This window comes from Ceratina calcarata, unplaced genomic scaffold (genome assembly GCF_001652005.2).
Source record: "Ceratina calcarata isolate Rehan_Ccalc_2016 unplaced genomic scaffold, ASM165200v1 scaffold60, whole genome shotgun sequence".
NCBI lineage: Eukaryota > Metazoa > Arthropoda > Insecta > Hymenoptera > Apidae > Ceratina > Ceratina calcarata.
Window position 1 is genome coordinate 859103 of NW_017177240.1, and position 18730 is coordinate 877832.

General features: G+C 33.3%; 7 protein-coding genes and 1 non-coding gene across 13 annotated transcripts; 5 read left to right on the plus strand and 3 right to left on the minus strand.

The window, feature by feature from the left end:
• The first annotated feature begins 54 nt into the window (after positions 1-54).
• On the plus strand, positions 55-1237 carry RpL24 (ribosomal protein L24). Its single transcript, XM_018032973.2, has 5 exons — positions 55-164; positions 291-366; positions 513-598; positions 675-836; positions 1062-1237. Exons 1-5 carry the CDS (start codon positions 160-162, stop codon positions 1195-1197), a joined length of 465 nt encoding a protein of 154 aa, XP_017888462.1. The 5' UTR covers positions 55-159; the 3' UTR covers positions 1198-1237.
• Positions 883-1012, plus strand: LOC113464931 (small nucleolar RNA SNORA79). The gene has a single exon (XR_003389797.1). It is a non-coding gene; the product is annotated as a small nucleolar RNA SNORA79 (small nucleolar RNA).
• Positions 1233-3428, minus strand: Had1 (beta Hydroxy acid dehydrogenase 1). Its single transcript, XM_018032972.2, has 6 exons — positions 3213-3428; positions 2494-2681; positions 2175-2383; positions 1933-2090; positions 1714-1856; positions 1233-1639 (listed from the first exon to the last, which is right to left on the minus strand). The coding sequence occupies exons 1-6, from the start codon at positions 3248-3250 to the stop codon at positions 1422-1424; spliced, it is 954 nt and encodes a 317-aa protein (XP_017888461.1). The 5' UTR covers positions 3251-3428; the 3' UTR covers positions 1233-1421.
• A 23-nt stretch (positions 3429-3451) lies between these two features.
• Rel (nuclear factor NF-kappa-B family member relish) lies at positions 3452-8699 on the plus strand. 3 transcript variants are annotated; one of them, XM_018032966.2, is made up of 19 exons: positions 3452-3733; positions 3953-3994; positions 4068-4202; positions 4280-4422; positions 4501-4661; positions 4732-4870; positions 5764-5905; positions 5976-6080; positions 6165-6276; positions 6351-6478; positions 6541-6723; positions 6810-6874; positions 6947-7189; positions 7274-7397; positions 7478-7722; positions 7806-7961; positions 8040-8153; positions 8252-8506; positions 8573-8699. In XM_018032966.2, exons 1-19 carry the CDS (start codon positions 3667-3669, stop codon positions 8675-8677), a joined length of 2664 nt encoding a protein of 887 aa, XP_017888455.1. In that variant the 5' UTR covers positions 3452-3666; the 3' UTR covers positions 8678-8699. The 3 variants fall into 3 exon arrangements, with proteins under 3 accessions (XP_017888455.1, XP_017888458.1, XP_026673518.1); XM_018032969.2 differs by having other exon boundaries at positions 3647-3733; positions 3990-3994; XM_026817717.1 differs by lacking the exon at positions 3452-3733 and having other exon boundaries at positions 3783-3994.
• A 79-nt stretch (positions 8700-8778) lies between these two features.
• LOC108629935 (vesicle transport protein SFT2A) lies at positions 8779-10741 on the plus strand. 3 transcript variants are annotated; one of them, XM_018032900.2, is made up of 5 exons: positions 8819-9436; positions 9546-9563; positions 9666-9835; positions 10134-10251; positions 10328-10741. In XM_018032900.2, the coding sequence occupies exons 1-5, from the start codon at positions 9368-9370 to the stop codon at positions 10454-10456; spliced, it is 504 nt and encodes a 167-aa protein (XP_017888389.1). In that variant the 5' UTR covers positions 8819-9367; the 3' UTR covers positions 10457-10741. The 3 variants fall into 3 exon arrangements, with proteins under 3 accessions (XP_026673520.1, XP_017888389.1, XP_017888390.1); XM_026817719.1 differs by lacking the exons at positions 10134-10251; positions 10328-10741 and adding an exon at positions 9928-10058 and having other exon boundaries at positions 8779-9436; XM_018032901.2 differs by lacking the exon at positions 9546-9563 and having other exon boundaries at positions 8825-9436.
• Positions 10742-10966: 225 nt separating this feature from the next.
• On the plus strand, positions 10967-13922 carry Pen (karyopherin subunit alpha). Of its 2 annotated transcripts, none has more exons than XM_026817718.1 (8): positions 10967-11167; positions 11642-11751; positions 11888-12201; positions 12279-12534; positions 12607-12745; positions 12820-13178; positions 13262-13594; positions 13674-13922. In XM_026817718.1, exons 1-8 carry the CDS (start codon positions 11098-11100, stop codon positions 13767-13769), a joined length of 1677 nt encoding a protein of 558 aa, XP_026673519.1. In that variant the 5' UTR covers positions 10967-11097; the 3' UTR covers positions 13770-13922. The 2 variants fall into 2 exon arrangements, with proteins under 2 accessions (XP_026673519.1, XP_017888441.1); XM_018032952.2 differs by lacking the exon at positions 10967-11167 and adding an exon at positions 11174-11292.
• A 497-nt stretch (positions 13923-14419) lies between these two features.
• Positions 14420-15375, minus strand: LOC108629954 (inositol polyphosphate 5-phosphatase OCRL-1-like). Its single transcript, XM_018032955.2, has 3 exons — positions 15251-15375; positions 15060-15171; positions 14420-14975 (listed from the first exon to the last, which is right to left on the minus strand). Exons 2-3 carry the CDS (start codon positions 15163-15165, stop codon positions 14809-14811), a joined length of 273 nt encoding a protein of 90 aa, XP_017888444.1. The 5' UTR covers positions 15166-15171; positions 15251-15375; the 3' UTR covers positions 14420-14808.
• A 20-nt stretch (positions 15376-15395) lies between these two features.
• Positions 15396-18701, minus strand: LOC108629925 (Oculocerebrorenal syndrome of Lowe; the record flags this gene model as incomplete). Its single annotated transcript, XM_018032887.2, has 14 exons — positions 15396-15661; positions 15746-15857; positions 15937-16064; positions 16146-16323; positions 16391-16488; positions 16565-16702; positions 16769-17045; positions 17118-17253; positions 17313-17534; positions 17606-17784; positions 17864-18026; positions 18110-18283; positions 18356-18501; positions 18567-18701. Coding segments are annotated over 14 exons (2253 nt in total), but the record flags the coding sequence as incomplete, so codon positions are not given.
• Between the last annotated feature and the right edge of the window lie 29 nt (positions 18702-18730).

Here is an 18730-nt window from a genome sequence, read left to right on the forward strand (position 1 = left end):
TATCATTTTCAATTTCAAAATTCTGATTTAGATTGCACTTTGTATTCAACATACATCGAATTTAATCTCGTTGATATTGGCAGTATGTGAAATACACTTCACGAGATTGCATCAATCGAAACTCGGCCATTTTTGTCAAAGCTATCACACCGAGTAAACATGAAGTAAGTAAGGTTTTTAATGAAATACGTATCCATTAAATCACATACGATCATACGAATTTTTTTTAATTTATCTAAGAAGTTGTTCCTTCCGAGTATTTTCAATAAAGATGATGTCAATCTTTTTAGGATCGGTCTTTGCGCATACAGTGGATATAAAATATATCCTGGCCATGGTAAAACCATGGTTAAAGTGGATGGAAAAGTACGTACAATATAAAGCAAAAGCCTATTTAATACGAGAATTATTAATTCTTATTATTACTGCCATTTTACAATTGAATGTCATCATACTAACATTTTATTTTCATTTATTTACCATAACCTTCCTTTTTCTATTGTACTTCTCAGACATTTACATTCTTGAACTCAAAATGTGAATCTGCACATTTAATGAGGCGCAATCCAAGGAAAGTGACATGGACAGTATTATACAGGTATGTCCTTTCTTCTTAATTTTTATATATTTTTAAAAACAGAATATGATTCATTAAATAAAATTCTATATTACAGACGTAAACATAAAAAGGGACAAGAAGAAGAACAAGCGAAGAAAAGGACGAGACGTACTCAAAAATTCCAGAGAGCTATTGTAGGTGCGTCCCTTACAGACATATTAGCCAAACGAAACATGAAACCAGAAATTCGTAAGGCTCAAAGGGAGCAGGCAATTAAGTAAGTATTTCTTGAATATGACAAAATATATGGTGCTTTATACTGTAGACATCTGTTCCTTTGATATGATATTCCATGTCATATTAGATTTCAGAATGTCTTAGAATAACTGAATTGCTTCACCCAGAATTGTATTAATTTTTTACACTGTCTGGCTTTTGCGGGTTCATACAGTTTCCATAAATTTATAAGACAATATGTATTAAATATATATTTCTGTTTTAGAGCTGCTAAAGAACAGAAGAAAGCTGCGAAGGCAACAAAGAAGGCAGTTGTTGCACCCAAAGCGAAAGCATTGCCCAAACACAAAGCAGCGAAGATAACGCAGAAGGCGGCTCCTCGTGTTGGTGGAAAACGTTAATTTACGAAACTGTATAAATAAAAAGGAACTTTATATTTAAGTAATATATTTTTTATTTTCCCAACATGATACACATTATAACGTGTTTGAAACTAGATAATTAAAAGAACATCTATTGCGTTCTTTGTACATACATACATTTATACTATGCACACAATTGTTATTATAATCTCATTCAACGATGAATCATTTCAAATGTTAACATCTTATTACATTAGCATATTTTACTTTTTCTTGTTCAATTCTTTTTTCAAAATAGACAATCTTGTCAAAGCTTCGTCTCTCCACGCGCGTCTTTTTTGAAGTTGGTCTAATGGGCACATTTGATTCAGTTCGTTGCTAATTTTTTCCGCCATTTCACCCTCAAATTTCGGAACTGGACCGAATGTCAAAGACGTATTGTATATTGAATTTTTATAGGTCTCACAATACTTCTTCATTCCTAAAACAATTATGTAAATATGTAAATTACATGATATATATTTCCGATATTTTTATGTAACATGGTAATATTACCTTCTGCATTCAAATGGGCCGCTTCGAACGCGCCGAGGAACGCGTAGCGCATTCCGAGGCCTTCGCTCATAACTGCATCCACATCTTTTACGCTTAAAATTCCATCGGCCACCAATCTCCACGTCTCGTTCAAAATCGCATATCTAAATTACATACATGGAGAATCAATTAAGAAATCGAAGAGCATGGACAATCGAGATTAAATCGAAACATGCATACTGTATTCTGTTAAGTGCAAAACCATCAATCTCTTTTGAAAGTAAAACAGGTGTCTGGCCTATTTCACTCATAATAGCTTTTGTTTTCTGCTGTATATCCGCACGCGTCCATGGTGCCGGTACAATTTCTACGAGTGGTACGAAGTACGGGGGATTCACCTACGATCAAAGAAATTTAATTGTTTCTGACATTAATTTTCACTGAAAAATTCATCGATTTTTACTCTACGGAATTATACGTACGGGATGTGACACAATGAGTTGCTCGCGATGCTTCAAGTTTTCGCTTAATAAGGATGGGCGAAATGTTGATGTTGAAGAAGATAAAATTACTTTGTCATCTACTACGTCGTCGAGTTGACTATACAACTTCACTTTCAGCGGCAAATTTTCAGGTACGCATTCTTGTACAAGTGTTGCGTTTTTCACAGTCTCAGCCAAATTAGTTGATCCTGTTGATTATTATGATCGTAAACACTTTACCGCTATTTATGTTAACTTGAATTTTCTTCAAACATTTATTATTAATTGAATATATATTGCTTGTTAGAGAATTGCGAACCTTTTATTAATTTTAATTGCTGTTCGGCGTTAACTGTTCCCCTTAAAGTACCGGCTTGTTCAAGGTGATTTACGTCTTGGCGAATTTCTTCTAAAGCCCGAGTAATTTGCTCCTGTACGATATCGTACAAAACTACTTCGTATCCTGCGCCAGCAAAAAGCATCGCCCAGCTACGACCGATTATACCGCTAAAATAGTAAATGTGCTGTTAGAATGTTAAGAAAACATCAATTCTTTTACGTTACATTGTTAGAAAGAATATTATACAATTGTTTGCGTTTATCATTTAAATTTTCCGCTGCCAGCTATCATATTATCTTATCAGAGCCAATCCGGGTCGTAAGTACTTTTAACACTTGATTTTTAAGCCATTATCGACGAAAGTATGATGTAAATATGATGTAATTTATAGTTGCTTTATTAAAACGATTAGAAAATTGCATTTATGAATCGCATATAATATAGAATTATATTTATCGCTTATGACATTAAATTATGGAATTGGACTGTATATTTTATATATATTTCTATATTCCATTACATTGAGTCAATATTTGATACATAATTAAACACGTAATTATACTGAATAATAAGAACAAGACTGTTTAGCGCCCCGTAGCAAGTTTGAATATTCAATGCGCTTAAAAAAATTATTATTATTATTATATTACCGCTTATATTATTAATGAAACGACTTTATTTAATTTGAATTTCGTTACCTGCCAATTATACCGATCTTTTCATTTTTGAGAGCCATTGTTGAATACTTGTTTAACTTCAGAATTTCGTCGAAACTATACTAACTCAAATCACGTGTGAGTTATACACGATTTCTGACACCATGGAACGTCTGCCATACTAATTCATGTATATATATCCTCTTCTGAGATAGCCCCACCAGTTATACATGTTGACTATGACGCGACTTCAATTATAATTCGATTATCTTTTACGATTATCTTCCACTTGAAATGTTAGTGTCATCTGATAATTTTATAGATACTGGAATCGAGTAAAATCAAACTGATTGCATAATCGTTTGCCCCAATCGAAGAATAAATGAGAACGTCAGAATACCCTGAATAAAATTAGAATGGCAAAAACCGCTACAAAGAGGAAGCATTGAACACGGTCTACGAATGACTTGCTGTAACCTTTTGGTGAGAAAGATGTATGTCGAAAAATGATTGGTTAACAGTAAGAATTTCACGCGGGGAAAAACCTAACATCCGAAGCCAAGGTTATATTCTGACGCATTCTAGAGATAAGTTACATATTGTCTGGTGAGTACGCGAACGTTTCGCAAGCGATATCAAGCTGTCAAACTTTGTTCGATATCGCTACTTCTCTTAAAAGTATTATTACATACAAAATAGTGGAAGCGTTCGTTTACTACCGTGATAAATTTTGAATTAAATCTACACAATGCCTGAAGTTCACGAAAGTTCTCCGGTTCTAGCCAGTGCCTCCGAAAATCAGGACCTTTTCCCTTACAGATATGGTAATTAGTCATTTATATTTGTCTACTATAATATTTTGCATGTGAAACTGTTTTAAACAATTTTCTCCTGAAGAGTTACAGACAATGAATGACTCGGGTGCTTATAGTCCTCACACAGGATCTCAGGGTGCACCGAGTGCTGCTTCACCTATGTCAGCAATGTTTTCGTCAATCCAAAATGCTGACTTGTTGTTAGAAGGAATAACATGTATGATATTTCATAATGTTTATCTATATATTTGATTTATTTTATTTTTATGTTATTTCTTATCTTTTATGTTCAAGTTGAAGTTCCATATCTGACGATATTGGATCAGCCGTCAGAAAAATTTAGATTCCGATATAAATCGGAAATGGTTGGGACTCATGGAAGTTTAATGGGTTCTAACAGTAACAACAATCGAAGTAAATCGGCACCAACAGTCAAAGTATGTAAAATTTATTTCGTATTAGTAAGTAACAAAAACGTTGTTTCATTATTTATATATATTGGTCATATCGTTTAGTTGAACAATTATTCTGAATCCGCAATAATACGATGTACATTGTTTACGTCTGACGAAGAGCTAAGGATTCCACATGCTCATAGATTAATTCGTCGAGTTGGTGGTGTAGACTATGACGATCCTCACATTGAAATATCATCTGAGAATGATCATATTGCGACGTATGTTGAACTTGTTGTCAGTTATCAAAGCGTTCTTTAATAATTTATCACTAACAAATTATGATATCAGGTTTAATGGAATGGCCATTATACACACAGCGAAAAAGAACGTGAAAGATGAAATCATAAGAAAATTACAGAGACAGTTTCTGGAGGAGCGTAGAAAACAAAATCCAAATGCGACTCTTAATATCAGGGATACAGCAGAAGTATGTTATTTCATTATTTATGTTATCTGATCTAGTTGTCTTTATACGTACGTAATGTTTAATTTGAAGTAGACTAATTTATTCAGCGAGATAAGGCACCAGAGAAAACACTGGAAAAACGACTTGTAGTTGTAGCACTCAACTACTGTAATGAGATTTTTTTATTTAACTTACGTTCAATAACCGATCAATAAAGCATGAAACGTGAATATGTAGAATACGAGAAAGAACAAAATAAAGATACACGAAAATGAGGAGTAATTAATGATGCTGACTACAGTAATGTGACATCTTTTAGTAATTCGAGCTGGCAATTCAGATATATACTCTCTAAAACAGGATGTTTTTGTTTACGCGACAGTTGCTTATCGATGTGCGCAACAGGTCATCTTGAAATAAAAGCATCTTGGCGCACGTTTTCACGTTATTAACAGTTGCCGAACGATTATGCAATTGGTTTAATGAGCAATAAACAGTAAAAAATATAAAAATCGTTTGAACTAATAAAAAATCGCAGATGATTTGACCTTTTGTACGAAATTTTGATGGCACATAACGATCAAGGTTTAAGATACGTTTCGTACTTCGAGCAGTATTAACTTATATATGGCGATATATTCTGATTGTTGCGCTGAATAGTGAAAGGAAAGTTTAAGACACTTGGCCTTAAAATTATTCGGGACAACAGTCATGAAGATTTTGAGCCATGACCGTCTGTTACACCGAAGTACGAATTTTTGTTTTAGCGAAACAAGCAGAAATAAATTGATCCTTTTTAGGACTGCACTCTTCAGTTGTATCCGGTATACATAAATCTTTTGTTCTTTCTGATGCCTCATTTTGTTCAACGAATTATAAATGAAATATAACTTAATTCTCACCTTACTTTGAAGATCAAAACCAAAGCTGAGTCTTATCACAAGTTCGTGAATTTAAATAGTGTTGCACTATGCTTCGAAGCATTTATTTCGGATGGAAACGGAATAATGAGCCGAATCGCAGACCCTGTGTATTCAAATACTATTAACAATCTCAGTAAGGGAATAGCATGATTAATCAAACCTATTGTAATAACAAAATAATCATAGTGTTTGTAATTTGATAGAAAGCGCATTGACCGGAGAGCTGAAAATTTGCAGAATAAATAAACTAACGAGCAGTGTAGAAGGACAGGAAGAAATATTTATGCTCGTAGAAAAAGTTGGGAAAAGTAAATATCTCTTTTACCTAATTAATATGTATATAAAAACAGCAGATTTATATGAGATATAATAAAATATCGTTTTTATCATAGAGAATATTAAAATAAAGTTTTTCGAATTAAATTCGGAGAACAACGAAATTTGGAGTGCATATGGTACATTTTCAGAACTAGACGTACATCATCAATACGCGATAGTATTTCGGTAATATTATTAATTATGAACAATGATTTCTAACAATTCAGTTTCTATATTGTTTTCAATATTACTCTATATAGGACACCTGCATATAGGGATCTTAATATCACTTCACCACGAAAAGTTTATATCCAGTTAGAACGACCATCTGACGGAGATATTTCTGAACCTCTCCAATTTACTTACAAACCAAGTGACAGGATAATGGGTAAGTTATAAGATTATTCTGTTTATAAATTTACAGTGAATCTAAGATGAAAATAAATGTAGGCAGGAAGCGGCCACGAATATCGTATTCTGGCAGTTTGGAGTTACCACACAAACAACCAAGCACTGATATTAGCAGGGAGAATATACTGGACAGTATGAATAGCGAAGAATTAAAAAAACTATTGTCCGTAGGTGTTAGCTCTTCAATAAGTGAGGATGTTCTAGCAGGTATAGATCTTAATGGTAGGTGAAGAACTATTTTACTTTTTGGCAAATGTATTTATTTTGGTTTAATCTTATTACTTTGTTATTATCTTGCTACTTCGTAGGCTACTTGCAATTTTTCGATGCAGATGAAGGCCAGCTGACGGCTGATAGTTCAACAGCCTCACAGGTATACATTTACTTTTACTATCAATTTGCAGGTTTATTCAAATACCATATATCTTTCTACTTTTGTTATCAGCATAAAGATGACACAATGTTTGCTAGAAATATACTTATGGACATTGTACAGTATATGAAACTGGATTCCAAAAATGCAGGAGAGCATATTCAGAAACTGCTCAATGATAGGACGACATATGGCGACACCCCACTGCATGCAGCACTTCGATATGGCCAACACGATATCGTCAAATATCTTTTACTGTTAATATGTGACAAGGATTGCAAGGGTCTTTTAAATCTACAAAACAGTTCTGGAAAAGTAACTTTTGACCCGTTATCTATATATTTGTTCTTAGTAATATATACGTAATATATACGTAATATATACTAACATATTGTTTAGACACCATTACACTTTGCAATCTTACAAAATCAACCTGAAGTTGCGAAAGCACTACTTATGCTCGGTGCGGATCCAAATCGACCAGATGAATATGGATTTTCTCCATTACATATGGCAGCGAAAAGTGAGTTAAATTATTGTTAAATTCGATTGTCTCGGGGCATCTGGTTGTAAACAGTATTTTTAAAATATTTTTATTTCCAGTTCCAGACGCTGGCGTCTGTGTTGACACGCTGTTGTCGAAAGAAGGTATCAACATTGAAGCACATAACGATGTGGGGTGGTCCCCATTACATCTGGCAGCTGAAGCAGGATCGTATAATGCAGTACGTTCACTTGTTCGTGCAGGAGCAAATGTGAATAGTACCGACATGTCTTACGGTCGAACAGCGTTACATATAGCTGTTGAGGGTGGACACAAAGACATTGTCGAATTTCTACTCAAAAAGGTTGATATTTTTAGTGTTTTTTGCGGTAATATAATTTCCAGATTTTTACAGATTTTCATTTGAATATTTCCGTACAATTATAGACGGACATATCCGTAAATAAGAAAAACTTCAGCGGTAACACCGCTTTGCATACCGCAGTTGTCCATCCAGGAACACGTGCAAAAGAATTATGCGAATTACTAATTCAACATGGGGCAGACCCACGTATTCAAAACCATGATCGAGAATCGAACGATGTGCGTGATTTTGTGTAAAATATTATCTTATATCGTATTTGAATATTCAACATTTTTATCTTTATTCATTTTTAATAGGAAGAGAAAACGAAAGATTCATTGGTTAATGTTAAAATTGAAGTTGATTCAGATGATGAGAATACGGAAGTTACGGGACAGTCATCATTTGACTTGGCTATGAATAAACCAGACGTAATTACTTTATGTTTATACATATATTATGATAAGTTTCAGAAAGTCGAATGTTTACCTAAGTAGGATGAATCCTCAAATTACTTCTTTTTTTCAAGATTTTACAGCTGCTTAATAGACAGACCGATGATAATACAAATCAGATATGTATGGTTACAACAAAATTGGAATTGAAAGATGAGAGTATGAACATAAATTGGCTAAATACTGAGCATAAAGAAAAGTTGGCTCTTATTTTAGATAAATCGGAAGGGTGGAAAAGGCTGGCAAAACATTTAAATCTCGACTATTTATTGAAAACATTTCAGCCTAGTTTCGCAAGTCCATCTTCGCTGCTTTTGAATTACATTGACGTAAGTTATATAAATATATTTTTTTGAGACCAGAGTGATACAATAAAAAACAACGAAATTATTTAGGTACAGGGATCCTTATCTATCTCGGAGATGGAGGCTATATTACGGGAGATTGGAGAAGAAGAAGCAACAAATTATATTCGTTCAATTTCATTTATGTATTCGTAATCTGCATGTGTTTTTATTTAAATTTGTATTATATATGTAAGGTAGATTAAGCTTGTGTAAAATATATTTTTATATATTTCTTCAGTTTTCATATTGTTTCATAAAAAATGATGAAATTACTGTAAATGTAGATTTATTATAAAAAATACATGATTAAACTCTGTGCATTCGAACAAAACAGGATCTTATCATTTCCACCTATCGAACGTTTTGTTGTTTTTGTGGGTAAAAGCGGTAAAAGGTTTAGGTTAAAACAGATAAACTTTCAAGATTTAAGACACTTGTTAAGTTGCAGTATTATTGAATGTCTTTTGAAAACCTGCACACACACGTGTATGAATTCTTGTTTAGTATATAACAATATTTTGTTAGCGAACTATTTGCAGTGAGGTGTGACATAGATATAAAGCAGCTGTTACGTACGACGTAATATTCATTCGAGAGAACAAGTTATCGAAAAAATTTTCTAATACTGGTAATACCCGTATTATATGTGTAAATACGAAAATATTTTCTTTCATTTCAATTCTAAAATGTACGGCGTAATCGTCAAACTTGAATGTTGAGATGAATCACACGTTTGCGGGAGGCGGATCATCTCTGATTTTCTAAGATATTGCACCTGTTTGAAATCCACTGTTGAAATAGAAATACTATTTTTGAAAATAATTAATTCGCTTAAAACACAAAATGGATAAACTAAGAAGAGCTTTGAATGGCAGTGATCAATGCGATGAGGAAAGTGGTATCATTACACAGGTAATTATTTAATGTCTGCTAAAAGACCATTATTTTTAACAATCTGTTATTTACATTTCATTATGCTTGTATGATATTATTTTAAATGCATACTATTTTCTAATGGAAGGCAGATGTGGACTTCGTGGTAAGCTTACAACTTATAAAAAAATTCATGCTTTCCAATAGCCTGAGTTATCAATGGAATTGTTACTATTTTTATTTGAATTAAACGAAATTTTGTTCATAGGTTATGGATCAATCCACCTTGAGTTGGTCTACACGTATAAAAGGATTTGCTATTTGTTTTGTCGTCGGTATACTATGCTCATTCCTAGGATCGTTTGCCTTGTTTTTAAACAAAGGCCTGGCAGTATTCGCAGTATTTTACACATTAGGAAACATTATCTCAATGGCAAGGTAGACTATTATATTAATATAAGCTTTCTTTCAGTCTTTCCTCCCATTTATACGATTGTGGATTCCTTTTAATAATTCATTTCTTTACAAAGGTCTAACAGCGAGTCGTTTAGTGAACTTACCAATAAATTGTATAATAATATAAGTAAATAATAAGACTAATCGTATAAAAAATTGTTACATTATAAATATTAGTCTAATCATTTCCCCAATGATCCTGTGTTATAAATCTACATATATTTCTGATGAAACTTTATGATCTTGTTAAAATAGAAATATTTTTTTATTTTATTCATAGCACATGTTTTCTAATGGGTCCATTCAATCAGATTAAGAAGATGTTTGCATCGACGAGACTGATAGCAACTATTTTAGTATTTCTATCAATTGCGATGACATTATTTGCAGCCTTGCATGTAAGTATGTTACGAGAGGTGTACGTTAATATTGTTAGGCCGGCATAACATACTTATTTGACATGCATATTTTTAGCTGAGGAACGCTGGATTGGCTCTTTTGTTTATAATTATTCAATCTTTGGCAATGACTTGGTACTCCTTGTCTTATATTCCTTACGCGCGTGACGCTGTTAAAAAAACTGTGGAATCATGTATCACGTGAAAAGTCTTGCGAGCTTGCAGTAACATTATAAGACAACACTTAATAATAAATATACAGAGACTTCTATATTGTTATCCTACATTATGTGGACTGCTAGCTAACTTGAAGCACAATGTAATATTAATGATATGGAAATTCTAACATTTATAATACGTCTATACCTCATTGACAACAGGATAAAGCGTTTCTGAACATGTATTTAGTATTATAACATTTTTTACTAAACAAGTACATAAATGGAAATCTACACCCAGCTTATACAAAATATATAACATTCATGTAATATTGTTTGCTTTCTATTATTTATTATTTCATCTTTATACAGTATTAATAATTTTGTATACTTAATTGTTTGTGTCACATATTCTTACTTAATAAATCTGAACATGAATTTTAATACTGTCTTATAATGATTGGCACTTAGTTGTATCCTTGTCACATCTCGAGTATAATTAAATTCTATTATTATTATTACTGCATCTCTTTTTCATTGAGATTATAAGCTCTTAAACTTTTTAAACATTTCCGTTTAAAAGTTGAATGTTCCATGTCGTCTACCCAATCGTGCATCGTCACAAGCGCGAACCACCAATCACGATTCTGGATGATATTCGTCGTTCAAAGATGGAAGTTCTAATTGGATGAAAATAAACAATAATTTCTTTTTCGTCCTTCCCGTGGCCCGTGGACAGCAACAGGTTCTAGGCCTAGGTACAAAGAAATTCATCCTGCAGCAGCCATCATTGTACGTTTGACGCGCGGGTCGCGATCACGGTCGTTAAGCGTTTGTTAATCGACATTCTCTTCACATTCTAATATTTATTGACATATTTACAGTAAGTAATATTCATTTTATTTTATCGTGTATCTTAAGTTTGGTTCTAGATCGAATCTGTATAATGCAAGAAAGAGCTTTGGAAAAATAGGGAAAAAACCGTTAGGGTACATCCGAGTTTAAAATTGTTTAACATTTCAGTATCATCTCCAGTATATCATATTTGTTTCATTAGATTTTTCGTACATTATCACGCAATTTTATGGTGCTTTATTCGCGATTTGTTCAATCAATTGTATAAGACGAAAAGGAAAAGCTTTTCATCTTTTTCGTTGAAACTATTATATCTCTCATTAAATTCATTTTGTAATTGTATACATTGGTGATCTTTGTTGATTACATTTTCACAGAGGAAGGGTTCACATCTGATTTAAGTGAAGTTGAAATTGCAAAAATGCCTGCACCAGAAGCCGATTGTAATAATCGTAAGGCTAACTTTAAATTCAACAATAAACATGAGGTAGGTCAATCATTACACACACATTTATAAAGTATATTTCATTATTAATGACATTTTATATTATTTCGCTTTTCTATGGAATGTTACATAACAATGTACCCCTTTTTATGTAATCTCCGTTAATTTTCTATCATAGGAGGCACGTAGAAGAAGGAGTGAAATATCTGTTGAACTGCGTAAAGCAAGAAAGGACGAGCAATTGTTAAAAAGACGAAACTTAAATGTAGGCAAAGAATTGGAACCTACTATAGAAGAAAATCCTGCCTCTCCAGTTTCAACCACCATTGAACAGATTGTTAATGGCATGAAATCATCAGACCCGACAATTCAACTTCAAGCAACACAAGCATGCAGAAAAATGCTAAGCAGAGAGAAAAATCCACCAATAGATAATATGATACAAAGTGGAATGGTGCCATTATGCATTGAATTTTTGGATTTTCATCACAAGTACATATTTGACAATAATCTTATTAACTTAATTTTATTCAATGTACAAGTTGCTTAAATGCTTTTAACGTTTATAGCACTGCACTACAGTTCGAAGCAGCTTGGGCTTTGACTAATGTAGCATCCGGTACATCTGAACAAACTCATGTCGTTATTAAACATGGTGCCGTACCAAAATTGGTCGATTTGCTAAAATCTCCGTCATCAAATGTCGCTGAACAGGCTGTATGGGCACTTGGAAATATTGCTGGAGATGGACCAACGGCTCGTGATCTGGTCCTTGGATACGATGCCATGCCACGATTGTTAAATTTAATTACGCCAGAGACTTCTGTATGTACGATGTACATAATCATGGTGCTTTCTGATGATACGAAATTATTATTATATGTGTTACCATTGTAGGTAATATTTGCTCGTAACATCGTTTGGACGTTATCCAACTTATGTCGCAATAAAAATCCGCCACCTCCATTCCAAATAGTGAGAACTGCTCTTCCAGTGTTAAATCGTCTACTGAGTAACAATGACAAGGATATACTTGGTACATTGTCATGTCTGTTTACAACTTGTTTATGTGATTGAAATAAAAATATCATTATTACTTTATTATTACAGCTGACGCTTGCTGGGCTCTTTCATATCTTACGGATGGCTCTAACAGTAATATACAAGCAGTTGTAGATTCCGGAGTTGTACCCAAACTTGTACAGTTATTGACTTCAACTGAAGTAACAGTTTTGACACCTGCACTACGAGCTGTCGGAAATATAGTTACAGGTGACGATATTCAAACAGATGCAATAATAGCAGCTGGTGGTTTGCAACATTTGGGATTATTGCTTCAACATCATCGCATCAATATTGTTAAGGAGGCAGCCTGGACTATAAGTAATATTACTGCTGGTAATATGGAGCAGATTCAACAAGTTATTAATGCTGGATTATTACCACCTTTGATACAAGTTTTACAATCTGTACGTAGTCTGTGTTTGATTTACGATGGATAATTGCTAACGGTACAATTAACAAATTAAAAATAATTGTATATTTTATATAGGGAGATTTCAAGTCTCAAAAAGAAGCAGCTTGGGCGGTGACAAACTTAACTTCGAGTGGTTCGGTACAGCAGCTGGCGCAGTTAGTACAGATGGGAGTGCTTGGACCATTCTGTAATCTTCTGGAAGCCAAGGATTGGAAAACGACTGTTGTCGTTCTTGATGGTTTAAATAATATCTTGAGCGCCGCACAGAAGATGAAGGAAGTGGATCGGGTAGCTATTATAATAGAAGAAGTTGGCGGCCTGGATAAGCTGGAAGCCCTTGAGCATCACGCTGTAGAAGAAGTGTATCAAAAAGCAGTTGCAATGATAGATAGCTTCTTCTCAGAAGGGGTAAGAGAACTTAGGATGATATGTTGTTTAATCACGTTCATTACTTGTATCTAATATATTTTTCACGGTTCTTCTATAGGATTCTGAAGAAGCTGCATTGACTACAGCTACAACGGCGGAAGGTCAGCTGGAATTTAAGTCGACCGAAACAGCACAAACTGAGTTCAACTTTTAAAATTCTTTAACCGCGTCTTGTAATAATACTTAAAGTGTGTTTTAGTTTATCCTGTAAATATGTTTGCGCTTTTTGCAAGCGAAAATATTAAGGCACGAATTCTCTATCTTTTTCGTATGATACTTAATTAAAATGTTGTGTGTTCAATGACAATTTCGATTTCATGTTCCTTTTTATATATGTAGCTTTGAAAATTGTCATTCGTTTACACCAATTTTTGTCATTCTTGCTATAACAGTATGGAACTATTTGTTACAAATCATGTATGTTGTGATCCTCTGATCAGTATATCGAAAATTATTTTCCCGATGTGTCTACATTTAGAACCTATAACAATTACTTCGTTTATTTTCAGATAAAACCATTATTAGGAATTTTTATTTAATAAGTGTTTTCCCAATGTTTTCCGTTTGATTATACAATTACTATATTTCTTTAAACTGTGTGGCTAAAAATAAAATAGTACATAGAGCATGCTGCATTACTTAGCATACTTTGTATGTATTTTTCAATAAAATTTTGATATGAAAATTAACAGGTGTTTGTAATAGGATGGGCTTCCAAGTTGTCATTTGTACATTTGAAACAAAATTTAGATGTTGAATGTTTAATAATAATTACAAGCTATCGTAAAATTAATTTAGAACAAGTAAAAAAAATTATACAATTTCTTATTACAAAATAAATTTACATAATACATGTTTCGCCAGTTTTAGGCTGCAAGACTAGACAAAATTGTAACTTGAATTTCTTACTTAACACCTAATTGGGAGTATTTATTCAGCGTACACTGCATTTATTCAAAATACGTTTTCGAATTGGCAAGTTATTTTGGTATATTAGTTCATTATAAAAATTTCTTTCGTACCATCATTAAGTACTGTTACTAGCAAATATAAATATCACGAAATGTTTACCTAGTATGCAGCTATTCGTCTCATTATTTAATTAAATAAAACAGTAAATCTTAGCGTTTCGTTCGAAGCTAACATAAACTGAGTCGACGTTTGATGTAAAACTATTTTCATTTTAAATGTTACTATCGACTGAGAATGAAGTCACTTTGATCGTTCACTAAAAAATGATAAACGAACGCAGCTTTCTTTCGATCAATCGTCGCTTGCGTAATTTGGGATCGACTTCCTTCATTTTTTTCACCTCTACTTCTCGGCGGGTCTCTTAAGAAAATTGATCCAAATATCGTTGCTGTAAAATAAATGCACAATAATAAATGATTTCTTTAATCATAATTATAGAGAATCAAACTATACCAAGAAAGTAAAACCCTACCAAGAGTTTTTGCATCTAGTTCGTTGTCTTGAGTATGATTTAATAATTCTTGTAAAAAATAGCATATATAAACGAATACTGTTCTTCTTATTTCTGGTAGCTGCATTACAATCTGCAAAACAACAATAGAAGCATGTAAATGTGTAATATCATTTTTTGGAGAAAATCAAGTTATGTATATAACTTGATACCTGTTTACACGGTAAGTAATTTGTTGCTGTGGACAAGCACACGCTATGCAGATTATACGGAATTAAAGGTTCGGCTGTGGATTCTAAAAGTAGAAGTAAGGCTTCTGCGACTGAGTGTACGCTACCAGCTTTACATAAAGTCTCATTATTTAATTAAATAAAACAGTAAATCTTAGCGTTTCGTTCGAAGCTAACATAAACTGAGTCGACGTTTGATGTAAAACTATTTTCATTTTAAATGTTACTATCGACTGAGAATGAAGTCACTTTGATCGTTCACTAAAAAATGATAAACGAACGCAGCTTTCTTTCGATCAATCGTCGCTTGCGTAATTTGGGATCGACTTCCTTCATTTTTTTCACCTCTACTTCTCGGCGGGTCTCTTAAGAAAATTGATCCAAATATCGTTGCTGTAAAATAAATGCACAATAATAAATGATTTCTTTAATCATAATTATAGAGAATCAAACTATACCAAGAAAGTAAAACCCTACCAAGAGTTTTTGCATCTAGTTCGTTGTCTTGAGTATGATTTAATAATTCTTGTAAAAAATAGCATATATAAACGAATACTGTTCTTCTTATTTCTGGTAGCTGCATTACAATCTGCAAAACAACAATAGAAGCATGTAAATGTGTAATATCATTTTTTGGAGAAAATCAAGTTATGTATATAACTTGATACCTGTTTACACGGTAAGTAATTTGTTGCTGTGGACAAGCACACGCTATGCAGATTATACGGAATTAAAGGTTCGGCTGTGGATTCTAAAAGTAGAAGTAAGGCTTCTGCGACTGAGTGTACGCTACCAGCTTTACATAAGTTAAGGAATCAAAATAATTTGAAATTACAACAGTATAAAAATTGTAAGTTGAACAGTTAGATTAGGATACGCATTGGTTCTTGGCTCCAATTGTCTAACCAATCTCTTATAGCTATAATCTCACTGTGAAGTCCTGGCGTCTCAAAAAGCCCCGTCGTTTTTATACCATGTCGGTATAGTCTATCAACTAACAGCCATATCTCTTTGGGTATCGCATATGGTTCTTGAGAAAGATTCTTGTTATTCTCCTACAATATGTGACGAAGTATGTATAAAGTTTTATTTGGCGCCGACATTATGTTTTCATATACTTACGAGTTCCATCAATCTACCAATAGGTATTTCTCTAATTGGTATTGGAATGTGAACCAAAGCTTCTATCGACGATCCGAAACAACTTCTTTCGTAAGTACCTAAGAAAGATTATGCTAATCATCATTAGTTCCTCTTTAATTTTTCAATCATGATTTCATGTTAAAATATTACTACCTGTGACAGTTATAAATATATCTTTTCCACCTTCAAGATGTAGGATTAAAATATCGTACAGTTTATCTTCTCCAGAGTTCAATTTGCAAGCGGATCTTTTGTCAACATATATTTCAAATCGAGTATCACACTTCTCTCCTAAAATATAATGAGTATGTACATACGTACGGTCGTACAATGATTTACGTTAATGGGAAATTGTACCTGGTTTTATAAAACCTTTATACGGTTCAATATCTAACCAATCTTTACAGTAAGTAGTATCGCCTAATTTTTTTATGAACTCGAATTGTACTGGTACTTGGCCAGTGTTAGCAATGATAAGCTCTTTGCTGCTAGGCTCAAAAAACTTCAATGTATCAAAGATGATTTCCGTAGTATCAACCATTACTTGCGGTAAGAATTCGTTTTCCAGTTTGTCTAGTTTCTTCATAACTTCTTCGTGTATTTTACGGTACTTTGCCATATCTATGATTCTGATCTATAAATTGTTACATACAAAAATTTAACGATGTACAATTAGTGATTACCAAATCTTTATATTTATTCTTACCTGAGAATCAAAAACTGCACTGACTGGTTTGTGGTCCGAAATCTTTAATTCAGAATGACTTCGATAATCGATCGATGTAATTGCTTCCCCTTTCCATAGTATACGATCACACCATGCTGGCGCTCTGCCTTTCTCGCTATGATTTATACAGTAGAAAATAACAACAAACATCTGAACGTAGAAATCAATTTTTACCTTGAGTCCCAATTATCAGTGCCCGGATCATATTTATAAGTCGGCTTAAATTTGATTTCTGCTTCTTGGAATCCTTGAAATACTCTGCCTAATCGTCGTTGTTGGCCCAATTGATCTAACGCTAAAACAGGAGCATATTTCCCTGCTTCTATGTGCCCCTTAGCAGCTGCAACGTCCATTTCTGTTATCCTATAGTTGAGGTCTCCTAGCCAATAGATCTGGCTATAGAAAACAATCTTCTTTCAACGTTTACTTCAAACATTTTTTAGGCATTTCACGAATAAAGTACTTACTCATGATCTTTGAAATTTTTCGGTGGTACGTATTTTGCAAAAGATAAACGCGCACATATATCCGCGTAATCTTGATTCCGCCTTTCATATTCTTCACAGTGCGCTGCTAAATGAGCATTAACGAAACAAATAGATGTATTGTGAATGGAACAGCTCACTGCTACGCCTCCTTTGTTACCCTGTGAACATTGAATTTATTACCATGTCTTATTGGTCAAACCTGTAGATCTTTAATTGTTCAGAAGTTCAAAATATTACCATTTTACCCATGATACCAGTACCCACTGTATCAACTGACACGTCTTTTATGTATGGTATATGATTCTGCAGTGCATATATAAGTAACATCATACCGACTAATCTAACAATTGCTACTTGTTCGTATACACCATCTGGGTGAAGAGATCTCGCTACAACTTGTCTGAAACGTGACAATAATAATATATGTGATAGATACTGCAATAACGGTTTTAATTTAGAGTCATCAATCTATATAATAAGTACCTCCACTCTTCTTCTCTTGGAGTATCATTGAAAAGAAATGCTTCTTTAGTTAAATCTAATTCTTGAAATCCAATGGCATATACGTCAGGAGGTGTCTTGTCATAACTCAACCATTCATGTAGTCCAATACCATTCGGCGGTTGACCATTCACATTCCAGGTACCAATAAATATACTATAATGAAATATTACCAAATATCAGAAACGGAGATCGGTGTCTTTCTTCTGTAGAAAAGATGACACGAACCGAAATGTTTTACTGTACGTATAATCATCTTCTTTGCATGCCATCTGATATCGTACAGCCGATTCTCTGGCAGCTACTGGCGGTGGCTTACCAGAAGCGATGCTGCGTCTTGTTACAACTAACACTGGGCTTTCTAAATCTACTAACTGTAAAAGAAATATTTTTTATCGTTCACTCTGTTTACTTTTTCAATGTGCACCAATATACTAACAGGATCAGTGTTATCTTGTACTTCTTCACTGGTGTTGGTACTTAAGTTACGTGCATTTCCTGTCAATTTCTGTACCCATAAAAATTCTGAAGCTGGATTCTTATTCTTCTGATATACTGTAAAATAATAATAATATTTTTAATAATGAATAGAAACTTATATAA